This window comes from Coturnix japonica, chromosome 15 (assembly GCF_054131305.1).
Source record: "Coturnix japonica strain WE chromosome 15, WE-NBRP24, whole genome shotgun sequence".
NCBI lineage: Eukaryota > Metazoa > Chordata > Aves > Galliformes > Phasianidae > Coturnix > Coturnix japonica.
In genome coordinates, this window is record NC_140677.1 from 15,465,409 (window position 1) to 15,491,013 (window position 25,605).

The 25,605-nt window shown below is 44.0% G+C and overlaps 2 protein-coding genes across 6 annotated transcripts in view; one reads left to right on the forward strand and one right to left on the reverse strand.

Annotated features, from left to right (window-relative positions):
- CENPP (centromere protein P) overlaps window positions 1–14,632 on the forward strand; it is a 100,054-nt gene extending 85,422 nt beyond the window's left edge. The window contains exons 7-10 of one of the 3 annotated variants that reach the window (XM_085517055.1): window positions 4,281–4,360; window positions 4,981–5,072; window positions 5,381–5,524; window positions 13,611–14,632. In XM_085517055.1, coding sequence (XP_085373181.1) covers window positions 4,281–4,360; window positions 4,981–5,072; window positions 5,381–5,502 — 294 coding nt within the window. In that variant the 3' untranslated portion in view covers window positions 5,503–5,524; window positions 13,611–14,632. Of the gene's footprint in view, window positions 1–4,280; window positions 4,361–4,980; window positions 5,073–5,380; window positions 5,737–13,385; window positions 13,584–13,610 lie in introns of those variants that run through there. The other 2 variants (XM_015874677.3, XM_085517054.1) reach the window with 2 other exon arrangements.
- On the reverse strand, window positions 5,526–23,922 carry IPPK (inositol-pentakisphosphate 2-kinase). 3 transcript variants are annotated; one of them, XR_014934858.1, is made up of 14 exons: window positions 23,745–23,922; window positions 17,842–17,889; window positions 15,838–15,933; window positions 15,584–15,650; window positions 15,119–15,240; window positions 14,629–14,718; window positions 13,948–14,006; window positions 13,534–13,606; window positions 13,324–13,442; window positions 12,197–12,476; window positions 11,440–11,590; window positions 9,849–9,951; window positions 9,277–9,356; window positions 5,526–8,828 (listed from the first exon to the last, which is right to left on the reverse strand). XR_014934858.1 is itself a non-coding variant. In XM_015874670.3 (13 exons), the coding sequence occupies exons 1-13, from the start codon at window positions 23,823–23,825 to the stop codon at window positions 8,603–8,605; spliced, it is 1,476 nt and encodes a 491-aa protein (XP_015730156.2). In that variant the 5' UTR covers window positions 23,826–23,922; the 3' UTR covers window positions 5,526–8,602. The 3 variants fall into 3 exon arrangements, 2 of the variants coding, with proteins under 2 accessions (XP_015730156.2, XP_085373168.1); XM_015874670.3 differs by lacking the exon at window positions 13,324–13,442; XM_085517042.1 differs by lacking the exons at window positions 5,526–8,828; window positions 9,277–9,356; window positions 9,849–9,951; window positions 13,324–13,442 and adding an exon at window positions 10,460–10,564.
- Between the last annotated feature and the right edge of the window lie 1,683 nt (window positions 23,923–25,605).

Consider the following 25,605-nt stretch of genomic DNA (forward strand, 5'->3'; position numbering starts at 1 on the left):
ACATGCACCACTCTGCCTTGTTTTACCGAGCAGAAGGTGCTGCATTGCTTTAACCTTAAACCAGCTGACACAAAAACATCACGGCTCTTACAATGTCTGTGTGTGCTTCTGGTGTGTACATACATATGCACAGCAAAGGGAAGTTTGTGTTATGCATGTACCATGTACCAGCCTCTGTGGTCCTTGGGCAGGCAATAAGCAGAAGAATTCAGTGGACTTCAGTTACTCAGACTTCTGGCTAACAACAACACAGGAGTGCATGTAAAATTATACAGGAGTGGTTAAATTATTGGAAGGGAAACTGCTTTTCATTTGATGAGAACGGTGACAAACTGAGTCACTGACTGCAGAAATCATGGTTGAATCAAGTATGTAAAATAACGTTATGGAAATGGGCAGAAGGAAAATCAATGGCAACAGAAATAGAGTGGCAGCCAACAAGTCAAGCTGTCATCAACTGAAGGGTAAAAACAAAGCAAGGAAACTTCCCTGTCCATTTGCTGTTGATACACAGGCTTAAGGCTGCTGCTGAGAGAGCCCTCCTCCCAGGCACTGGGCGTTGGGCACTATTCTGAAGCACTGACCTAACCTCAGGAGGTTGTTGTGTGCTCGGACAGGGAACCTTAGCCAAGGATCTGCAGCTCCAGCTCCGGCCTGCTGGAAAAATACAGCTCTGAAACTACTGGACACAGAGCAGTTCCCATTCAGAGCAGTGAGCTGTGCATCTGTGTGCTGCTGTGCAGACATCTTGGTAAACTAATGCAAAGATGTTCCCTGCCAGCAGTGAAATCCATAATGCTGTTCTCCAACCTTCCCCCCATAATGCCTTTTCCCTGCTTTCCTCTGCTATAAAGGAAACATGCATGTTAGTGGTATCACTGGTGGCTTAGGCAGACAGAAGGCAAAAGGTTGAGTTCATTCTGTGAAGCCATTCCTTTGCTCTGAGCAGGTTCTGTGTCACACACAGGGCCCAGCAGGGCTGTTATACTCATGGAAAATGTTTAGTTTGGTGGCAGCTGTGTTTATCCCCAGACATAAAGGCAAGTGGTGCAGCTTCACCAATCCCCATTTGCAATTTGCAACTTTATTGGCTGGGTAATTTGGTTGTAGGGGAAGAGTGTGTTGTCTTTTCTGGGTTTCAGTTCCCTTAATTGCACAAAATGAAACACAACTTTAAGATCTGTTATGCTTTCAACTTCCCAGTATCTGGACTTGGCCCTTGACTCCAGCACTCTTTCCTTTTTTCCTGTTTCAAGATGCCCAAGTTTACCTCTAGCAGTGGTAACAACTGTCTTTATAGCTGTAATTTGCTACATATTCTGATTGCTACAAATTGGTATTTAAGCTTATCAAAAAAGTATGCTGTGATCTTCCCAAGTACACCATGAAACTGACCTAAACTCTTTGCAGTAGTTTTCTTAGAAGAGTTCTCATTGCAGTTTTCAATGTATTCTAAGGATATAGACTGCAAGTTTACTTGCCCAGCTGGCTCTGAGTGTGTGTGTGCATGTAACATCTGTCTTGTGAGAAAGGGGAGATGGTGCGTTCAGTCATAATGGCTGTGCCTTCATGATTAGGGGCTGTTTCTGTTTTAGACACAAAGTTCCCATAGGATTCCCTGCCTGGAATCCTGGAGGGTCTGGGAAAGCCATTTCTGCCCAGAAGTGTAATAATAGCACGAGCTTTTATTTTTGATCATGAACTGACATTTAAAAGCCATCTGAGGGAAAATGACTTTGTTTAATGCAGTTGTAGCTGATCTTTCCCATCTGGTATCTCAGTACTTGAAGTGACATCTCCTGCTGTGATGGGGTTTGTAGGGGTGACGTTCCCAGGGGACCTGTGAGCAGATGGGGTTATTCTGCAGCGCTGGTCGCTGCTCTTGTCCCCTGGGGATGCCTGGAGAAGTGGCAGCTGCACAGCAGGAAGTGTAAGCTGATAATAAGTACCTACAGAGTGTGTTCTGAACTGCACTGACTTGAGGACTGTCACAGCCTTTTCATACTACAACACTAATGCCTCCACTTACATGCCTGGTGTCCACGTGTTCTACCTGGGTAACACAGGCACTGCATTTTATACGTGGCATATGAAAGGTAGATGGTGTTGCTGTTTCCTGTCTCTTACGCTATCAGTGTTTAATGCTGCTCACTTCATTTGGGCATTTCAAGTTCCCAGTTCTTCCCATTATCATCCAGTGCAGCCATCCCAGCAGAGCAACCCAGCCTTGCACAGCCCTGCTGAGGTGCTGCCAAGCGCTGCTCCAAATCCCGCTGTCACTTCAGGTTCAGAACATAACATGACTAAAAACAGAAGTGGATGTTTCTGTCTGGGCTTTTTTTGTGTGTGTTTGGTGGACTGCTAAAATACGATTTTTCCTGCTAAGTTGGATCTTATCCTGAATCCTGTGAGCTTCGCACAAGATCAGATTCTCACAGCGTTCTGACTGGTTGCCAAAGCTCTTGCATTTATTAAGGCACAGAATAATTGCTTCCTGTGTGCAGAACTCACCCAACAGTCTTTCCCATGTACCAGGAAGCTGTTACACAACAGAAAATTATATTCTTTGCGCTCTGGTTTCTGTACAACATCAAATTGTCCCTTTGCTCTGTGCTGTGACACCACCTGGAGTGCTGCATCCACATCCTCAGCATAGGAGAGATGTGGATCTGTTGGAGCGTGTCCATAGGGCCGCAGAAATGACCCCATGGATTGAGCACCTCCCTGCGAGGACAGGCTGAGAGCTGGGGCTGTGCGGCCTGGAGAAGGGGAGGCTGCAGGGAGACATTGCAGTATCTGAAGGGGCTTTAAGAAGGAAGGGGACGGACTCTTAGCAGGGTCTGTCATGACAGGACAACTTTGTGATCTCATGATGACATGATAAAATACCAGCCACAAGCTAGAAGTAAAAGGATCAATTATGGCGGCTGCAGAGGTACTCATTGAGAAATGAGCCATGGGTACAACCACCTCCTTGGTGTTCATTATGGAGAAAGAAATCCGGACCGACCTCTGGCATCAGATGAGCACAGTCCCACAAGCTGAAAATATCACTGTGCTGCTGGGCTTGTGTCCTTGGGGCAGGCATGTTTCTGTACTATATCTCTATGCGCTTTGTTTCCCTTTCTTCATCTTTGTTTCCAGACTGTGGCCTTTATCCGCATTATAAATACAGCACTGGATACTCTAAAAACTTCAACTGGCGAATTCCATGTGTTTTATGTCATTTGGCGTTCTGCACAAACCCCCTCCAGTTTGTCATAAATTCCTTAACCAGAGCAAGGTCACATCTGGTAGCAATTTCAGTTTGCCAGATGAGGCATAATCCTATAAAACCAAACTCATTTGCTCCAGTGCCTTTCAGAGATGAGCTCTCCTGCTCCCTTCCCTAAGACATAACACTTGAGCTCTGCAGAATGACTTAGGCTGGCAGTTTGTTCACACTTCATATGAACTGCAGCACTTGGTTGGTAAAAGGGACATAAGGCAGAACAAGCAAGTGAGCGTGCTGAAGTCTCCAAGATAACAAGCTGTGTCTGGATTCTTTTCCTTTGCAATAGCAGGATACAGTCATGAAGTGCTCCTCCTCAGTGTTTGGATGCACATGGGTCTCCTCTTGGTCTTTGACTAAACTCATCTTCCTGCCTACCACCCAAACAACACACATGTAGCTGCTGGTCTGCTTCTGTCACGTGCTTTAAGAATGCTTACAGCAAAAGTTACCTTCAGGGTAATTCAAGGTGTTATTGAAGACAAAAACGATATTGAGTGTAGTAACAAAAGGATGCTGGGATGGCTGCTGACTGCTGACTCTTAGCACACATTGGTAATTGTAAGTAGCTCTGTTTCCCACCAGAATGGCTGTTAGCAGCAAGGAGTCGTTCATGTTTTTCCACTTTCCACTGGCCCATTATATTTGGAAAAGCAGCTACTTTGAGATCTCATTGTCCTTGCCATATGACACTTCTAGAGCACTATATGGAGGCTGCTGACCCTGTTCCTCTACAGGAGCATCAACTGTGTCAAAGCAAAGTTAACAACTCACAGAGATTGGGTTGTGGTTGCTTTGTGAGATGAGGATCCATTACAATGCATTACTAAGAATTACCAGAACCTGGCTAACTGCATTTTCACACTTGGGTACCTCTTGCACAAGGGCTTCCCAGACCTTTGTGAAGGAGCACAGCCCCGCTTTTATCTCTCACATTAAACATCACACAGATGATCACACCGCTCTTGTGTCACCGAATTTATGCCCATTTCATTGTGTTTATTTACAGGCCAAATACCCCAACATCGTAACCCTTCCCGAAGGACAGGAGGGAGATCACATCATCCTAAGGAACCCTCAGCTGCCCGGGTAAGGCAGTAAATGGGATTTAGTTCGTATTGTTTTTAAGCAAGAGGGGCAGATTTTACTTATGACAGCGGGGTGATTTATGCACAGTAATGATTTCCAATTGTCCTGCTTCAGTATTAAGTCATTCATTGCTTTGCAATAACTTCCCTAAACACAGAGATTAGATGATGCCTGTTACAGTTCAGTGTTATTATGGCACTGAAAACAATTGGAGGCAGAGGGGGAAAAAAGTCAGATGTATCTGTAGATGCTGATTCTGGGTGGCCCTGGTAGGTAAGACAAACTGCAAGGCCACCTCGAGTACCTGCTGCTGCCTTGAAGAGAAAAATAAGGTTTTGGAAGCTGATGTTAGAGTGAAGAATCTAAATCCCCAGTTTAGTGATGAGCCACATCTCACATCCTCCCGATGTCGAAAAGTTGTGTGTACTTGGGAATGAGCAACATCTCATCAGCAAGTTACCAGCTTTGGTTCAAAAAATCAGGGTATTTCTGATTCCCAAACACAAAGCTCTGAGAGCTGCGTTACCTGATGTGAACCGTGTGCCCTTCAACACTTCCTGCTTTGGGGAAACGAAGCTGATTTCCTGGTTAGCAACTGACCTTCCTCTGGCTGCGTGCAGGTTGGAATTAATCATTGTTTGGAAGATGCATTTCAGTGAAGAAGGGAGAACTACGCCTGTCCTGGACCTGCTGCCCAAAGTACCAGAGCAAGGTAACATCCCTCTTTGCAGAGGCCATTTCTGAGCTTTAAGTAGAACCCTCTCCGCTCCTCCCCCTTTTTTTTAACCAGAATCTCCTTAAATAAAATGGAAATGCATCTTGTACCAACCAGGCAAACAAATGGCAATGCAGCAACCTGCTGAGCTTCACCTCCAACGTGTTTTATTTCACAGCGCTTGCAAAACAACCATGTCTTGTTTTAGGCAGCAGGTGACTCGTCCTACCCTGATGCGCAGGGCTGGCAGCTGCTTTGAGAACCACACAGATCACTCACGTTACTATTGTGCATCTCTCTTGCAGTCTTGGGGCAGAAGGCGGCAGTTATTGCCAACGCACCAACCTGCTTCCGCAGCATGTTGCACCTGTTTGGGATTGAAGCCGCTATTGAGAACCTGATCCAAGTGGTTGGCTTGGAAAAATGAAACCCAGCGTGACGTACAACAGGTAGCAATTCCAAAAGTAGTTTTAATTAAGGTATTGTGTTACGCAGTCTATAATTTTATTGAATATAAACATTAAGTTATTTTCCATTTAGAAACCATACTCATAAAACATGCTATCTGTACAATTATGGCACGTTATATATAAATTGTCATGACATGAAAATAAATACAGCCATTTAAATACAAAAATGCCAAATAAAATAGTTACATGTACAGAGTGATTTCATTATAAATTTCTCTTTTCTGAATCATTCATGTACCAGAGTGGTTTTATCTTTGTAACATTTTCTAGATGCCCGGAAAGTGTTAAAAGATCATGCACTGTCCAAATCAAGTCCATACAAAGTGGAGGTTTCATTTCACAGCTCTGTAAAAGTACAGTGATTTTCAATGACTACAGAACAGCAGGAGGCTCCCAGAGCAAAGGGGAGAACAGCTTTCTTATTACACCAGGCTGGAAGTAGGCAAATAATGGGAAGGTTTTTAAAATCACGATGCTTAATGTCACTGTATGAACTGCTGACTCTTTTCCGTAGCGGTGTTGGGCAGAGATGGCATTAAATTAAACCAGAAAGGCCCGTTCTAATTCTGTTAAAGCCAGTGGGTGAGTTGGGCACTGCTTGCTGTGAACGGTGGGTAATTCTCACACTTTGAGTAGGTAACGCATTATAAAAGCACCAAATTTCATACCTTCATCCCTGAAGAAACCAAACAGATGAGACAGACGTTCTGTAATCTTCTTCTGCTTCCATTCCATGTACCATTACGTCACTTGTGAGCTGTCAGCATTTTTCAGGAGCTCCTGCCCTGCTGTAGCTGTCACTACAAGCCATGTTCAAACCAACGTGTGCAACGGGAAGTCATGTAATTTTGAGACAGAGTGAGTTGTTCCTGGAATCAAGGGCCAAAGATGAGAATGATGTGGACTCCCAAGTATATTAGGAAGCCTTCTTTTCAAGTCCATAGCTTCTGTATCCATGCATAAACAGCGCAACTTCCTGCTCTGTACGTTACTTATGTCCAAGTATTATACAGCAATAGGAAAAACAGGTGAGGAAACCAATAATTGAACCTACTGATTTCAAAGCAACAGCGTAATACCTTCGTGTTAATCACTGCAATAGTCTCCCACTGTTCTGGAAGATTGGGAAAAACTGATAGAACAGTTTGGTTTGTGTCAGAACCTCCAGCAGAGCGATGCCAGAGCTCACGTTCTGATGAACAGCAGCTCCATGAAATATCTTGGTAGATATAAGGCAGCCTCATTTCAAGCTTGAAATCCAGTAGACAGGCAAAATTCCTTGCTACTTTATCCACTGACGTGTTACTGGCTTAGCTACTTTTGTGCAGTCTTTATTTCATCCTTAGCTTCTTCTGGCATGAAAATGAAACTGTTTTACCAACACACACACTTCTGTTTGCATATGAAATGTCTCTGAAGTTACAGCATAAAAACAACTTTAAAACCTTTCAGTTGTGCTTCCTCAACTTGTCTAACAGTTGGAGATTCTCTGGTTTTAAAAATGGATCTCTCTTCCCCTGGGCTTTCTTACAGAAGAATCTGTTGTTACTGTTGTTGCCCACCAGCCCATTGCACTCAGTATCACACTGAAGTGAGAACAGCCCATGTTCCACAAAGGCATCCTGTCACCTGGAAGTGGAACATAAGAGATTGCTAACATGGAGCCCTACTGCTGTCAGTGTGGTGGTCACTCTGCCGTTCCTCTTCCTTCCTTGAGTTGAGGCAACTTTACAGCATCGTTTGATTCTGCCTTTTGAATTTCAGGGAACATGAACCAGTCCAAACATCACATTGAGATCTCAATGCAAATATGGGTGTGGTTTTTTAAATATCAACCTACGTTATCTTGAAAAACATTACCAGTAAGCAGGCATTGATCACAGATAGCAGCAGCTCACTGTAGCTCCAATAGCACCTCTCTGCGTTTCAGGGCTTGTAATCCCCACGTCAGTGGGAAAAGCGGCTGTGGATTTTATCACACTGTCCCAGTTTGGAGTTTATCCTCAACTCTCCAAATCAGGATCATCTTTGCAGATGACACAGGCTTCCAGCTCTATGTACCCATGTTTACAAAGTAAAGCCATCATTAAATTGCTGAAGTAAGTGATACAAACTTCGCATCGTGAGAAAGCGACCCCCTAAGCTTCAGAAAAGAAAAGTGGATTCTGTCACCTCTTTTCTGTCACTTAAAAAGAATGAGCCTTGAAAGCAGCTGCTCATGCAATGCAGGACGTGGGATGTCTGAGATAATGCCAACATCTGACAGGACCTGAAAGATCTAAAGTTATATGGAAAACGTAGAGAATTCATCATTTCTATCGCTCAGTTTATAGTAGGAAAGAGCGAGCTGTGGCTTCACCTTCCATAGCAGCACGTAACGTAGAAAATAAAAGACCAGTATGTCAGACGAGTTCAGCTACCACATAACGTTCAGATATTCTTACCTTTAACCCTTTTCACTCAGTTTCAGAAGCTTCAGGTAGACACAAAGTGATCACAGAATTTCTGGAGGCAGTCTGGTTTTCTTAACCTCATGCATTAGTACTTAAGTGTTCACAATAACGTGGTAATCCCATAGATCATTTGAAAGCCACTGCAGTTCTATTTTCAGTGGAGATTTCTATTAGGTTCTGTTAGAGCATTCCTTTCCCCTACAGAAGGTATGAGTGGGGCTCAAAAGCACAAGCTCCAAGGCGATTCTCTTGTTAGTAATTAGGTTTTCAATGTTAGTGCAATACTTCAGGAAACCTTCTGTGCTCTCTCAATTCTAAACAAGTGGACTTTTCATATTAAATTGATCTGTCCTCCAGTTCCCAGGTTTGGCACATTATCTGCTCTGTCATATTAAGTACATTCAGTAAGGTTACATAGCCAATGCATGTGCTAGTGCTACTCCATGTCTTTTAAAAGGCATACCAATTAGAAGTCATTTCTTAAAGCAAAAACATTCACAGCTGAAGAATGCACTGAACACAATAGAAAAAAATCACCATAATTGTATTCCATTGATCTCTCGCTTTCTAATGTGTTCTAATAAAAGTAACCTTAAGGAAAGAGTTACACTTTGTGGAGAACTAATGTGCAGTCTTCGTTCTCCTTGAAGAGACCGGACATAACTGGGTCATCTTTGGCCTGTATGTTCTTCAAATAATAGTTTACTATCTTGCCATCAAGTTTGTACTGGTGAGGAATGCTTTCATAGGGTTTAAGATCGAGGTCCAGGACAGAAACAGAAAAGGTGAATCTTGTTTTGGATGCTATTACTGCAGGTCTTTGCTCAGAGCTGGAAAACAAAACCATGTTGCACTTCTGAGTCACTGAAATTGATATTTTTCATTCATGCATCTCAAGTCCCCTCACAAAAGTGACCCTCATGTTTCTTTTAAACCTTCCAAGGAAAATAAACTTCATTCAGTGTAGCATTTAGAAACTACAGCTTAACAATTCTAAGGCAAATCTGTTGGCACTTCTAGACTCATTTTCCTTTGGGCTTCCACACAGCTTAAGTTAAAACATTACTCACAATTGCTGTCTTTACAGTTAGTAAATATAATCCATCTTTAAGGATTATTGCATACAAAGCAAAACTCTTACTACCTAGCAGCAGCAATTACTGCAGCTCCCACTTAAGTTCAAGGTAATACAATTTAGAATCAGAACTGGTGTCCAGGTATACTGAAGGATAGAGAATTTAGTAGTAAGTTCAGTAGCAAGAATTCAGTTGTTCTTACCACTCATCTTGTAGACAAGGTGAAAGGGCAATCATGATGGAGCAGTCTTTAGCAGTCATCGCTATTCTGTACTGTTGCACCTACACAATAAAGAAATACCTTCAGTTTACCATTAGGGTTTGTATTTGTCTAGATATCAAGCACACTGCTCCTTATGAAAGGCATTAGTAAGTATACGCAGTATTTTAGTAAGCCATCATTTTAAGAGCTAAAAACTATCTCTATAGCAGATGTTTAGCAGAAAAGCAAGTGGTATAACAGCAACCTATGTACAAATCACATTTATTTCCTGCAGATTCTGTCCTTGAAGCCCAAAGAAGCACCTGGTCATATCAATGCCTCCTCAGCCTAGGAAGGAAATAAGTAGCTCTACTCCCTCCGCCCCCTAAGAATAGATGCTAAAAAATATTTGGTTTTAGGTACATCTGCTATATAAATATACAACCTTGCATGCTGCCAAAGTCATCATTTACTTCTAAAATGACAGCTGTGATGCTACCACCATCCATTGATTTCAGGTGGGGGTTTATTACAATTGTCAGACTAATTAACAGCACACACAGGAAAAGTACCTTTGTTAATGCAAATGCTATTGTCCCATCGTCTTCTGTTGAAAGATCAAGCAGCTTCTCATAAAAGGCTTCGTTGTAAGGTCCATCTATCTGCAATGTACTTCTAAATAAATTTTAAAAGAAGATTTACCAACAGCCAAAATGATTCACTCATGGCCAATGAGATCTTTGCTCAACAGCCCCGATGGTCCTTCCCACGTTAAACAGCTGAACCCCTGAAAATCTGAACCCCTAAAAATGGGGTTTGCAGCATAAAAACATCACACAGATGAAATGCATTTTAAAGTAACTCGCCTAACGTATAGATATCCGGGTAAACCACACAGTGGATGTGATTTAACCAGAACCTGAAGCCAATTCATTGCTCTGCAGAAGATAAGGCTTCAGCTGCAACAGCGGAGGCCAGAAGAGCTGAAGGAGCTCAAGCTGCCATGTCTTGCAAGTGAAGCCAGAGTGCCCTCTGGTGAGCACGGGCAGAAGTACAGGCAGTTACTCGATGCAGGAAGCATCTAATTAAGTCTAAGAAGCTTTATTTCAGAATGAATGGAAATGAAGCTTCTTGAATTGCTCCAAAAGTAATGCCTCCTATCTGATTCTGTTGGTGAGATGACAGTAGAAGCTGAACCTTCTCAATAATGTTCCTTTACATTGTATTGCCGTGCAGCAGATGGCAGCAGAGGGGCGGTTTGACAGAGCAGCATCTGCTGTGGAACCACCTGTGAAGTAAAGGTGCGTCACTGAATTCCTCCATGTGGAAAAAAGGCCCCCACTGTCATTCACTGACACTTTCTGAATGTTTATGGAAACCAAGCAGTGGATGCGAGCACAAAGAAGCAGTGGGTGGTGTGTTACAACAGTGGAGACAGCAATAGAGGGTGACCTCCACAGGTGCATGTTTTCACTAGCACGGCATGCGGGCTGTTGATCGCTACTGAAAAAAACACACAGCTAATGGTGGTAACTATGCTGAAAAAGTGCCTTGTAGCTGAGAGTTTGTTCTGTGAGATAGCATCCCTGCACACATTCTCTTTGCTGTAGTTTCCAGGGGAATAAATGGGAGGCATTACTTTCAGAGCAACCTACATACAAAGGGCAGGCTGGTCAAGAGCAGATGGACAGATAATAAACCATTATCCATTCATCTGTTCTGTAAGAACCTGCAGGCAGTTTGGACTGCAGCTGAATATGAAATTAAGGGTTTTGAAGTGTGGGTAGGAGGTAGACTAATATAGACTTGAGAATGACTGTAAAACTGCCATTATTCCTGCAGACATTGTTCTGCAGCTTCTGAAGGCAGGGAAAGCTACCATCCATTCTACTGTATTTTTCCTCAAAGGAACTGTATTTTCTTTCATACTCCACTGTGAGCTTCCTTTAATTATTACCTTAAAATTCAAGTCTAATTGAGTAACATCAAACCTTGAAGTAATTAATCTCTTCTATTTTGGATTTCAAGTTACCATTGTGTATTCTGAACATCTATTAAGGAAGGCTGTACACAGCAGTAAAAGTTAACAGTAGCCGTGTCTACACAGAACCAGTCTTGTCTGCAAAGCTACTCGATCAGAACTGAAAAGCCATGGAGTCTTACCTCTCTTCAGGAAATTCCTCTAAGTACTGCTCAACTCTGTTGTACAAAGGGTAGAGTCCTTCAATATCCAGCATGTCAAGCATCTGAGCCTGAAGAGTTTTATAAAGAAGGCAACCCCTCGGTAAGCCAGAGCTTTCCAATTTGTGTTTACCTGGAAGAAAAGGCAGCCATGAATGTCTTTGTTTTGCTTCACTTTGTTATGGCGAATGCTTGTTCACAAAGCAAATCCAAATATGCTTCAGATCAATCAAAGGAATTAAAAAACACTTCAATTTCCCACCACCTCCACTATTCACACCTCCACTATTCACACCTCTTTACCAGGAGTGGAGTAGGAAAGGAAACAAACTACAGCCTGGCTGGGTAGGGCTGTCAGAAAGGGCAGGGGAAGGCAAGAACTGAATGTTATGTAACCAACCAACAAAAGCAACCAGACTTCATCACACACAGCATAGAAATGCCCCAGTCCTTTCAAATAATCTGTTACTGTTGTCAGCTCAAGCTGGTGTTCTCTTTAATTCATCCTCTGCTGCCTTCTGAACTGATTTTTATCCCAAGCAGCAGATAGAGGTGGTAGAAGTGCTCACTACAAGGTCATACTAAAAACAACAACCTAACAGCACTGCAGCTCAGAACTTGGTTGTTGTTCTACTGTTCTACTGTTTCAGTTCTCACACCAGTAAAGATCAAATGAGAAGCAAAGATCCACATCACTATGTGATAACAGTCGATTGGGAACAGAGAAATTATTTCTTACCATTTCTTACCAGCTCCTTATTAAAAGCACTTGCTTCACAGTAGCTTCTTCCTTGTGAGACGGGAACTGTCTTCATATCACCTGCCCTGCAGGCATCAGTACTACTTAGTAGCGTCAGAGTTATAACATGGATTAGTTCTTTAACAATTGTCCTTGTACAGTGTGGTCCACTGACCAACCCATTTGAAGGAAAAAAGAAAGGTTTTAAGTGACGAGCGAGTTCATTCCAGTCCGATGAGCACTCCTGGTCATCCTTACAGCCATAAATTAGTTCCCCATTCTGCAAAAGAGAAAGATAGATGAAAAGATAAACCATGAAATCCAGTTACTTGTACACAGTTAACCAGAGTACAAGATTTAATAGTTTAAAATGACACGTGGTGCAGAAAAAAGTGAGTTCATTTAACAGTCTGCATATAAATACACACGTTCCCAATTGCATACAAATTTACCCTGCTTCTTTAATCAGATATCCCAGGTAATGACTTTGAATTAGGACCAAAAAAAAGCCCCCATTTAACTCACATGCTACTCACTGCACTGAATCCACTGTAAGCAATCCGAACAACAAACGTGATTTCACAGCTAATTATATAATAGGGAAACAGCTAATTTCCCTATCTGTCCTTTCTGAATAATGTCAAAGTGAAAAAGTGCCACATCAAACAAACTCCCATTAAAGCCACACTGGAAAATGGCAGGCTGTAATAAAATGGGACAGAAAAAGCACGACAGCATCCTGTGCTCTGATAGAACCACTGGGACAATGAGCACAAGTTCAAGTAATTGAAATAACTGATTTAATAATGGAATGAACTGAAAATAATTTTAATTATTTAGAATTAATCTGAAAATCTGCAGAATCCATCAGTTCCTGCCTTATACTTTCCTACTTCGCTTCCACATAGAAAAAAAACGACTGTCTGCTTTCCCAGTGAGGTGTGTTGCACATTGGTCTTAATGTTGTAATGCTGTTATATTATTCCAAAAATATTTGTAGCAACATGCAAAGTTCTCTTATTTTCTTCCTCTTGAAGAACACAGTTTTAAATCATGTGAAAGCCTTTCTCTATTAGTCGCTTCTTGCTGATTCATTCACTAATTAGGTCTGGGAAATTATTACTTACCTGCCCTAACTTGAAATCTAACTAAGAATTTTTCCATTTTCCCATTTTCTTCCACTTCACAGTCCAACACTGACGGTGCCAATTAGGCAGATTGAAGCAGGATCTCGACTGTCCAAGTGCTGAAATCAATTTGTTTAAAAGCCAAGGCATAAAACATTAAACATTTAAAAAGACCCACAGTCAATCCAGCAGACAAATGGGACTGGTTACCTTAAATATTTTCAAGTTGTTCTGTGCCTCCTGCAATAAGCTCTTCAAAGCAAAGTGCATTCTTTGTTTATTTCTAGGAGGAAAAAACAAATCCAAGAATGTTTTACCACCACCTTTACTCATCCTAAATCCACCACAAAGCGACTGCTGGAAATTACAGCGTCAGATCTGAGTAAATGGAAACACCTCTGAGATTTCATGTTATGTAGCAGAAGATATCGGTACATTAATAAGCAACTCCGATTCCTGGAAGAGGTGTGAAGAGGTGTCCAGCACCACAGATATTTACTGTATGAGTCAGGCAAGCAGGCGTTAATTATCCTTAATACTACAGGGAAAGTAAAAGTAACCTGAGAAATAAATCTACAAGAGGTTTTCCTGACAAAAGCACAATCAAGTCACGCACATCCTTACCCTGAGAAGAGATCCACTGGGCAATATTTACTTGGTCGCTTCCACTTTCCATTCGCTACCTGTTGAAAACCAACACCACCCTGTAAATCACCTTTGGGAGTAACCGTTGTCAGTGATTTTAAGTCAGGTATGTGGCATGAATTTGCTGTTCTCAGAGGTGCCATCACATTTAAACCCCTACAAAGTTACAACTCATGACTGCTAAGGGTCATTGTCTTCATATAGAGCTCAAATCACTCAAAGTGCATTCACAAATGGAAAGCAGGAAGAAAGTTCACGTTACATTTCAATAAGGCACCGTTATACATACACGTATTCAGACATACAAAGGCCATTGATCAAATAAGTTCCATGTGTGTTACATGCCATTTTAAGTTATGGAATGTTACCATGTACGTTCTGAGTTGTGTTGGAAAGGAGATTTGACACAGGAGTTTACCTCATCAACAGCTTTAATAGCCCTCAGAGACAGTTTGCTTCCAGCTTCCCACAGAACTTCTTCCATCTCTCACTAAACACATTCAAACCCAGCAACTCAGATGCACATCCACCCACTATCTTTAGTCATATCAGAGACTTAAGCAACAATATGCAAGTTTCAGCATGAAAGCAAGACTGCAATGGTGAATAAGCAACGTGGTATGGTCAAAGGAAAGCAGGATGACAACCACAAGAAATTACCTTGAGATGCTGATGCATACAGTAACGACACACCTTGTGCTTTATCTCCTGTGAAACATGGCTGGAGAAAGGAATAAAGCCACACTTTGGCTAAAAGGAAAACAAAAAAGAGATCACAAATACAAATGGATTCATTTTTATAAAAGGCACTCAACGTGTCAAGGACATAGAAAAAAAATCTATCAGTCAACATCCAACCCTTAAGAGCTTTGTTATGTGTCACTGTACACTATTCCTGATTCTTTTCAAGTCCTTATTTAAGAATTAAGGAGACACAAAATTGCTGTTGCCTACAAATGATACCTACTAATATCTGGGAATTTTCTAAGCTTTAAAGATGGGTGATTTGAGAGGGAGAAGAGATACTTCATCCCATGGGTCTGATCTCTGCCATATCCCACTGCTGCACTTCTTTGAAACCGCTCTGTTCAGTACAAGCTTAAAGAATGCAAAGGGAGAGAAAACAGAAGAGTTTTCTCCTATTTGATACCTTAATCTCTATGCAGAGGATTGGCCGAGGTTCCACAAAGCGATAGGTCTGCAGCCTGGTAAGGTTAGGAAGGCACATTGCATAACCACTAAGTGTGTCCATATCTTTATCACAGCGAGACTCTGCAGAGAGGGGAAGAAAGAAAAAAAAAAAAACACAAGAAAATTCAATGTGCAGATATTTATTTTACTCCACAGTTGTGTTGTTCTCCAGTTGGGGGAAGAAAGAAAAGAAAGCAAAAAGCTTAGAAAGGCTGGACACAGTTTAGCAGGATTTAGTCAATTACGCACTTGCTTAAGTTTGCCCTCCCCACAAGCAATGCACGTTTTCTCTTTCCTCAAAACCTCACAGCACAAGCAGTACTTCAAGAGCCATGTTCTAAGGCAGATACTTTCTTAAACTTCCCAGTAAGGCATGTGCCATAGCTTGAAAGGCCCCCTTTTCAACACTGTCATCAATACTTACCTGGCCTCTCTGGCTGAATCTTTAAACAGAGCTGTCTTACGAAGTCTAAAGGCAGTTGGATAATTTCCTAATTAAGAAAGAAAGAAAAAAGGTAAATATCTATATTTCAGCACAAAGATTACAGCCCAGTTTGGGAATCCTAAAACAGAATACCAAAGGTCAGTGGGTGTTCCATTCTCAGGGTGCTGAATGGAACCCTAAGACTTGGAAGTTTACAATGCAACAGGCATTTATTTGAAGAAGGAAATGCTTACCCCATGGTGAACGTAATTCTCCCCAAAGAACTGCTTCATAACATGTTTTCCAAAGTCTACGATGTTTTGCAGATGGTGCAGGATTTCCTCTGGTGTCTGGAAGAAAGAAATGCATTAATTAAGTTATGGAATGACGGTCACCACTGCTCAGTACATACATAGACTAGTTGTTCATCTAGCAAAGCAATGGTCAGTAAGTGCTGGAATTAAATGGGCACACAACTGCTGTTTCCTTGCAGCAGTTCGAGGTGATCATGGAAACAGAAAAGATGATTTTTCATTTTAAGTTTCTAAGGAAAAAAGGACAGAAATAATGAAAAAAAAAAAAAAAAGTGTTAGTGCGGGTTGCTCAAGCTGTTGTTGTTCTGCAGCAGCTCCCAGAGCTGTATGTCAAACCAGATGCACCAACACTCACGTGCAGGAGAGTCTGTGCTACAAACACTGCACCCGGAGTTTCTATTCCATAATACCATTACAATAGGTAGATTTCTTTTTCCCAGCAGGCAGCACTAACAAACATACATAAGATGCATAATTAAGAAAGATTATTTTATTACTGAAACCCAGGTCTGCTGAGTTAACACACCAAGTTTAGCACGCTCCCTTTAGCAGGACTCATTTTCCAAACTGAACGAGCACCTCCTGCATTAAGGGGAAGCTCACTGGTGCTCACAGGCTGCTCCCACCTGCTTTGCTGACATACGCAGCACCAGCAACCATCTTTTTTGGTTAATCATTTTCATTCATTTTATTGTTATTTCTGTTCCACAAGTTCTGACTGGAACGTAACCCACAGTCACGTTATTTATTATCAGGACTTTTTGTTAAAGCAGCTAAGTGTGAAATTAACATCACGGTTTGCGATAACATCGCCTTGTTTCACCACTGACATCCCTCAGCCCTGACCCACAGACAAGCAGTAGAAACGCAAAGTGCTCTTTTGAAAGCACTTCACCCAGAGAAGGGAAGCAGAAGAGTGAGATGCACATCTACATTTCAGCACATCTCTTACTAGAAAATAACTTCTCTTTGTCCCTTGTTAAACTGAAAACTCTGCATTTATCCTTCTGATTTAATGCAAAAACAGAATTCTCCCTATACACTGACTTTGCTTGCTTCCTTTTACTTTTTTCCCCTAAAACAACCTCTCTCTCAATACAGCCATATCACTTTTATACTTCTCCTGCAGAGGGACAGAGCACAGAACTGAAGCCATTCTCTGTCTCTCAGCTCCTCTGCCCTAAAGAGCACTCACCAGCTTCAGCAAATGGCACAAACTGAACCCTCTGCCTCCTTTGCTTTCCTTTTCTTACCACGAGAACACAGCGCTGACACTTCATTCCTACCCACCACCTTTGTCTCCCAATTGGCTTTTATTCCTTTTAAAGCAAATCTAAGATAAGTTTCTTCAGTTCCTTCTCAAGCAAAGAAATGTCTTGCCACAGCCCTAGAAAATGGCCGGCTGCCTCCTGCCACGTTCTGTTTGCAGCAGATGAGACAGGGAAGTCCTCAGCAGAGGCCTTTCTTTCAGTATTTCCTATCTTTGTCCAGAGTACAGTGGCTTTTCAGCTACCATCCCTGCAGGCAGCAGCAGACCTGTGCCACAATCCTGCCCTGTGCTGCTCCTCTTCTGTCCCACCTAATAACACTGAAACCTGCATCTTCTCCTCAGCATCACTGCACTCACATATGTTGATATGTAATGCTAATGCTTCCTCCACCACCACAGCTCTCCTCACAGGAATCCCAACCTCTCCTCTGTGCACTGCAGCCTTCCAGCCTGCCCCACACAAAGGCTGTGGCACAGGACTCACATCCCCGATACACGTCACATCATCTCAGATTTCCCCCTGCTGCCAAAGCTCCCAGGGCACAGGGACGTTTCAAAGCAACCCTTATTATTGCTCCTATCGGTCACAGTTCTGTGGGTTTCCTATTTCTCCTCCAACAGGTTTTCCTCAGCTCACCTGTGGGCTTTCAGCAGCAGCACTCCCTGAGTCTTACCTTGTTCTGGTTGGGGGGGAACTTCAGAAACCGCAGCACCACACAGCGCTGAAGAGAGATGGGAAACAATAAGATTTCATTAGTATTTATGCACACCACAAGCTCAAATTTCATCTCAACAGCACAACTGCCACCTGTACATCAAATTTTGTAACAGCAATTAAAATCCCTTCCTCAGATCCCTCAGCTTTTATTTGTAAGGGTCCAGATGAAAATCTTCCAGAGATCTATTAAGTGCCTTTTTCCTTAAGCCCATCCCACTAGACAAGTCACCTAAAGCATCTTTCCTTCAGCAAAGTCTTGGTGAATTTGTACTGAATAAATACTGCCACTTTTTGTATGAAAAGCAAATTTTCACATAGTTTAAGGAGGCTGAGACCCTCCCAGGCTCGGTCACACAGAGCTGCACCTCGGGTGAGGCAGCATCACTATCTGCCCTGCCAGTATTTACCTGCAGGGATGCACTGATGCCTGTTCAAACAAGATGTGGATAAAACCAGTTGGGCACCACAGTAGGTAAAGAGTGACAGCTGTTTTCTGAGTTACTGCTCGGCCTCTCAGTGCTCCATTTGCACCTTTCCACACACCAACAAGGGCGGTGTAGTAACACACATCACCCAGCAACAGTCATGCAGACTGAAAGTCCAAGTTACACTTTGGGTTTCTAGAATCTAAGCTTCTTCCCCAGCAAATGACCAGATCAGGAAACACTCTCAGGTGAAGCTATTCTGCATTCTGATCGATGTCATGCTGCAAGAGCTAAGCAGTTCAACTGCTGTCACACCAACAGAGATGATGACTGAGACCGCTGCCCATCAGCTGGACCTGCTGCTGTGCCCACAGGGCTGCTGCACGGCTTCCCTCCCTTCTGATCCACACTGACAGCTCAGCTCAGCAGCAGCAAGCACTTGGTGCACACAGTGCGATGGCTCAACAGGATCACCCGGTTTGGTCTCCTGCTTTAAATATTAATGAACAAGCGGATCAGTGACGGAGAGATCTGATCTTCACTTCTTAATCAATTCAGTCACTTGATCCCGGAGTATTTCAAGGGTGCTGTAGGCACTGCTTTATTCATCACTTCCCAGCCAAGGAACTTCCTCCAGCCAATGCTCAGGGAAATCTCAGCTTCTGTAACAACACAGCACCTGTTCATTAAGAAATCTTCTGAGAAGATGCACATTAGGGCAAGAAGTACTGGGTGTAGATGTCACAGATCCATTTTAACCAGTCACCATCAACTTCATCCTGCACTGCCCCTCAATAAGGCTGGGAGCCACCTGAGTAACTGATCCAGACCCACAAAAATCATCATCATCATCTCTTTGTTGGGTGAACTGTCAGAAGTTGCCCTCTAGACCCATCCCTTACAGCAAGGTCACACGAACACAGCGGGGCAGTGCTGAGGTCGGTCCAGGAGACACCAGAAGCTGGGTGAGAATTGTGAGCACTGCAAACACCACTCTGTGCTTCTTATGCTCCTGCATGGCTGATTCACTCGACCGATTCCTGGAAACACAGTGGGTGGCTGTTGCCGTGAGGCTTTTTGTCTGTTATCTTCAACGCTTTAGATTTATATTTACACACTGAACATCAAAGCCAATGTGCTTTTCTGCAAGCAAATGAATGGCCAAATGTAGAAGAGAACAGGTTTCTTAGGAGCTCGTCACTACTCCTTAGCAGGGTCAGAGCAGTTCATCCTCATAAGACCAAGCTCCTGCACCCAACAGGCCGGGCAATGCGAGTCATGGGAGATGAAGGCCAACTCAACACTGGGAAATTCCCTGCCTTTGGAATGCAGAACACGTGGTAACACTGTACTAAACGTTACATTTCCCAACTCAGTTTCGTTCTGTGTAAGAACGTGGATAAGCTCACGCAGAACAAAGTGAGGAAAGCTCCGTTTCCTGCCAGTATGGAGGAAGTTTAGCAACTGCTTACACAAAGTGCAAGGAAGCATTTAGAAACTGAACAATACTGTTCTATTTGGCACGGGAGCTGTTTAAGAACAATCCCATGATTTCTTTATACGAACACAGAACCTCTGGCATAGCAGTTGGTTTGACCATTCAGTATTTCAAGCCATTATTTGGAAACAAATCAGACATGATACGTGCTGCCTGCAGCACAGGGCCCACAAGAAAACACTGCACAGAGAGGCTGGAGGGGAGGACAGAGCTGAAGCAGCAAACAGAGCAGACACCATGTTCTTCCTTCTGTCTTCATTGACTTCTCCTACCTGGTATCACCTTCTGTATGGTTTGATAGAGGCTACAGTTGTACAATAGATCCTGAATTCCAATCAAGCCAGTCATTGCCTCCTATTCCCGACAACCTAATTGCTGTTTACAGCAAGGCGTGCATCCCTTCCTGTCTTCTCCAACTGGTGCCACACCTTGATCACATCGTGGTTCTCCAGCTGGATCTCACAGAGCTGCTTGATTCAGCAGACTGCAACAGAAGCTCCTCTACTCACAATAAATAAGATAAAAGTAATTACAACTAGGAAGCTGAAATCAAAGCAGTCTATCACATTTAGTCATCAACCTGTTTTACTGCTGGGATTTCACACTGGGATCTTGTTCCAACTCCCTGACATCAAAGTTCTGCTTTCCTCAGAAAATATGACAGACCAGATGCAAAACTCCTCCCTGCGCTGTATCCCATAGTTTTGGTGATTTGCTCAACGAGCTGCCCATTAACGATCAGCATCTCTTCTCTTTGCCAGAGGTACAAACAGGAAAGCTGCAGCCAGCTGCTGATTCTGCCCATAAACTTCTCACTCTTTCAGCCAAACCCCTGAGTCTGAACACACAGTCTTGTTAATGGCTCTCTCCAAGTAACTTCACTGCAACAAAATATTCCAGTACGATGGCTTTTCATTATCCTTAACACAAACCAACCAAAGACCACAAATCACGAAGACTACTTGATACTCAAGAAGCAGCTCTAGTAACAGCTACGCAGCCTCTGACGCAAAGCACTGCCTCAGACACAGAATAAACCTTGTTTTATGGGGAGCAAAACCAAATCAATCTCCTGTATGCAGGAAGGGTTTTCCTGCACACACTGTGCAGGCATCGTAATGCAGCTGCTAGCAGAGGTAGCTGCAATGTGAGGGACACCAAAGACTGGCACCTAAGTGCAGGGTAGCTGTGAAGCTGAGCAGGGGGTGGGAAGGACATCTGTGACAGAAGCACTGAGAGCAGTGCAATACTGATACTTCATTCTTATCCACATACCTTGAAGGCCAGATATCATTCACCTTTGACAGTCACCAACTATAAGAATCTTCTGCAGGTCTGACTGCCTTCCTCTGCCTCCTCATCTCTGCTTCGTTTACCTTCTCCATCTGCCATCTCCTCTGTCTATCTAGTAAGCTCACATATGCTGTGCAGATTAGCTCATGTACAAACCAAAGCACAGGGCTGTTAGAGCTGCGAGCACTCCGAGACCAGAAGGAGATGGGTATTAACAGTAACCTGAAGATACACACCACAGCAATTTGTAAACGCACATCAAGGTTCCTCTGGACTATCCTACTGAATCAAAAACACACTGGGAAAAATCCTTCTCCTGTAGCAGCTCCGTGTAGTCACCCTGAAACACAAACTTCATTTAAAAGGAAGCATTAGATTGCCATAAAATTACAGTGGGGCACAGGAGGAACATACAGGTTTTACCTCACAAAGGGGCTTCCAAGCAGTGTTTCAACACTCAAAGGAATTACAAGCCATTATTTCTAGAGTTCCTTATGCTACTCAAGAAACAACAATTTCCTGAAGTCTTTCTGAAATGGAGAGTTAGTGTCCTGTGAGAGCAAACAACTGACGGCAGTGCAGGACTACAAAGAGGATTACCAGCTCACTTCTGAAACACCACGTCAGAAAGAGCAAACAAACAGCTCATGGGACGGTAACTTTGGTGGCAGCTCCTCAGGTCCCTCTCCACTGCTCAAGGGTAGAACAGGGAAAGGAAGGAACAGTGCAGCCACCTCTTTAAACCAGAAGCCAAGTCTGATGCAGAAGGAACAACGCTCCCATAAAACACAGAGAACAAGGAGCATCCTTTCTCATGTAACAGTGTCTATTTGTTTGGCCAGTTTGGTTTTGTGGAGCTGGATCTGTAGCACAGCACTTCACATGTCCCTTGGGCAGCTCCAAGAAGTAACCAGAGGGTCCCCTGTATGGGGAAGTGCGATAAGAGATGTTCTTTGAAGAGGATACTATGATTCAATCGAATACTCCAAACTGCAACACATGGACATCATACAGATACTGAATGAAGAAACTTTCAGTTTCTGTGTATGTCAGGGAGATCCATCTGAATGTATCAAGCACTGCCTTCAGAAACCAGCAGAGTTGCCAACTGCTTCCCACTGAAATCAATGATGTAGAAGAATGGTTCACTTTCTAATAGAAACATTTCACAGAGCACCAGTGGGGCTGAGAGTCAGACTTAATCTATATGCCGCCATCCAAAAGCATTGCAAAAAGCCATTCGCTGCTTGCTTGAAGCTGGGACTTATCAGCCCCTCATGGCAGAGCTGTTTGTTGGCCGTGTGACTCTGCCATGATCATTTTAATTTTGGCACTGCAGTAACCTTGGATTAACAGCGCGTTACATTCACGTCTTAAAGACACAGCAAATGGGAGAAGCCCTATAAACAAACAAAGGCTTAAAGACAGCAGAGCAGCATGAACTGGAGCACGCCTCATTCTTAGCCTTCACCTGCACTCCATGCAACCTGCAATGAGAGCGTGCGTCCAGGCTGCCTTCCCCCCCAACCTGAACACTGAGGGCTTCAAAGAACGGTCCAGAGGGCAGGAGCTCATAGAATCACACAGTGATTGGGCTGGGAGGGACTTGATAGACTTTCCCCAGTCCCAGCTCCCCTGCTGTAAGCAGGGTTGCCACCACTATATGAGGCACCAGCTCAGGCTGTTGGGGCCCCATCCAACCTGCCCTGAGCACCTCAAGCAGTCAGGCAGCCACAGCATCAAAGCTGAAACAAAGCTCCTTGGATCAGTATTCACAAAGGGCAAAGCTTGAGCCCTCTTCTCCAGAAGGATGGGGGGATGTTTGAATTTGCTCCTGTTGTTGTTCCAGAACTCAGAGGTTCAGATCCAGACAGGCAGGGACTGCTTTATATCCCACATTCCACAATACAACTGTGCACGAGAAGGGAGAACACAGAAACGACAAGAACACAAACACTTTTACCCTGCTCTCCATCTCAGCTCCCAGCCTCATCACCCCTCCACAGCCAACCCTGCTCCCCACACCTGCATTTAAAAGTTACGAGCTGAACACAGCAAGAAGAGTAAAATAACATCACTGCCTTAATGACACCAGCTGATAAGACCTCGATAAAAGCAGGTTGTGTTTGTGAGAGGCACAAAGTGTCCAAACAAAGCTCAGGTGCTGCAGTTGGATGGGCTCACCCTGAGCAGTGCTGGGTCAAAGCCACGCACCGCCGGCTCTTATTGTTCGCTGTGTTTTTAAGCTGCTTTTAACACAGCCAACATTTAGACAGGAACCAAAATACCGAGCACTGCTGGGCTGAATGAGCGTTTAATGCCATTTGACGTGAGGATGGACGGAACGAGGAGCCCGGGAAGGGCAGCCAGGTTCCAGCACTTTCTCACACGTACCGCGCGCTCAGGGCGCAGACAAGACACCGGTAACGATCCCTCAGCGCTCAGCCATCCCTTGTACACTACAATTAGTTCTTATACAAGGGCACGGTTCTGCTCCAGCCCGGCGGACGATACCGGAGAGGAGCCGCTCTCCGCCCCCCCCCCCATCCCCATCCCCATCCCCATCCCTGAGGCGACGCCCCCTCACGCGGGGCCCGGCTGGGGGAGGGGCGGCAGCGCGGCGCCGGCCATTACCCGCCTCACCTGGCAGTGCGAGACGACGAGGCTCTGGTTGCCTTCCCCGTGGTATTTCCATTCGTTCTCGTCCATCTTCTCCACTTCCATACCCGGCCCCGGCTCCCGCCGCTCCCCTCGGGGACGGTGCCTGCCGCCGGCCCGCCGTGCTCACGCCGCCACCATCGCGGCCCGGCGCCGCCTGCCCGCCCCAGGAAGTCCCGCCCTCCAACAGGGGCCGAACCCGCCGCGCTCGCTCCGCCCGCCGCCATCTTTGTGCGGGGCAGCGCTCCATGGCCGCCATCTTTGAATGGGGCTCTCCCGGCTGCCTTCCATTCATCAGAGCGAAGGTAAGAAGTGTGAATTAATTCCTGAGCCTTTAACAAACGTGATGCAGTCAGTCATCAGGATCACAATGCTCTCCTGATCCCCAGTGTGGAGTTACTGCCTTGGGGCTGTTCTGAAAATGGGTCCATCTCAATGGATAATCACCAGTTCTGTGGTAATTCAGTCTGTAAATAGCTGCTTTGAACCACCTCAGGAATGCGCAGGGTAATCACAGCTCCAGCCCCATGTTCCCATTAGATCCCACACAATCTGAAGGCCAAAGGAGAGCAGCACAGGGCTATGATGCATCTCCATTTGTCTGGGCCCTAGAGCTGCACTGAGGTGGTTACATTAAGCTCTGTGTCACTGATCCTGCTCTGGGGACCCAGAGCTGTTGGGGATAAAAAACAAGAGTGGACAAACACAACTACGTGTATCTACAGCCTTTAAATCAGTGCCACGCTGCACTTTGCTGTGCCGATAGCCTCTGTGCAAGATAAAGTGCCTAATTGAAGGCACTTCGCTACAAGAGAAACAGATTGTGTGAATTTCCTATAAGCTAATAGGATATTGCCATGAAATGCTGGTCAAACAGATGAGCAAGTGGGAGAAAATAGATTTTTTTACATGAAGACAAACAATACAGCGGCTAATATAACATTTCTTCCCAGCCTGTCACCCATCACCTCATGCCCATAAGGCTTCTGTAAAAAAAGCAAATAAAATAAAGGGTTTTGTGATGAAAAAGAATAAAGAAGACACAGAAGATCCTTTCCTGGCCCTAGAAGTGTCTGCCTGGAGAAAACACAGTTAAAAATCAAACATTCCACACAATGAGGCCAAGAATATTGAATGGACACGATAAGACCAAAACAAAGTCGTGATACAATCACAGTAATTCTTCTTTTCTTAAGCTCACACACTGTTCTTAGTTTTCAAAAGGTGCCATTATGTTCAGTTAAGGTCTCCCAACAGTTTTCTGCTGCTCTCAAGCCATCAGAAATGGAGTATGCTTATGTAACTCACACCTCAACGTGATCTTGAAGCTGCTTGGAGAAAAAGAAGATTCAGAGAATAAATAACTTCTCAGTATAAAAGGTAAAACACCAACAAGTTGTTGAGATGGAGTATTTTTATACATAAGTGAGATCACTAAATACCATGGATTCTGTGGATAGGAATCCTGAATGCTCACTGAACAGATAGGGGGACAAATTAGATGGGGCGTATTGTGGTGAATTCTTGGGATGGAAAAAGAGATGTACTCAAGAACTGCAGGATGTCCTTAAAGCAGAGCACTGAGGTGAAACCCTTTGGTACGGTATTAAATCGGAATGGAAAAGGACCGATCCCAGCTAAGCACCTCCCTAAAGTCTGTTCTTACAGCATTTAATCCTGCAGGCGAGGAAGGAGAGATGAAGGGATAAGGAGCTTTTAGTCTTGCCTTGTATTAAGTGACACACCAGCAGCTGGGAAACAAATGCTCTTTACAGGCAGCGGGGAAAGCCAACCACCCAAGCAGAGTTTGCAGCCTGAAGTCACATCAGTAGCAGTTTTGCTGCTT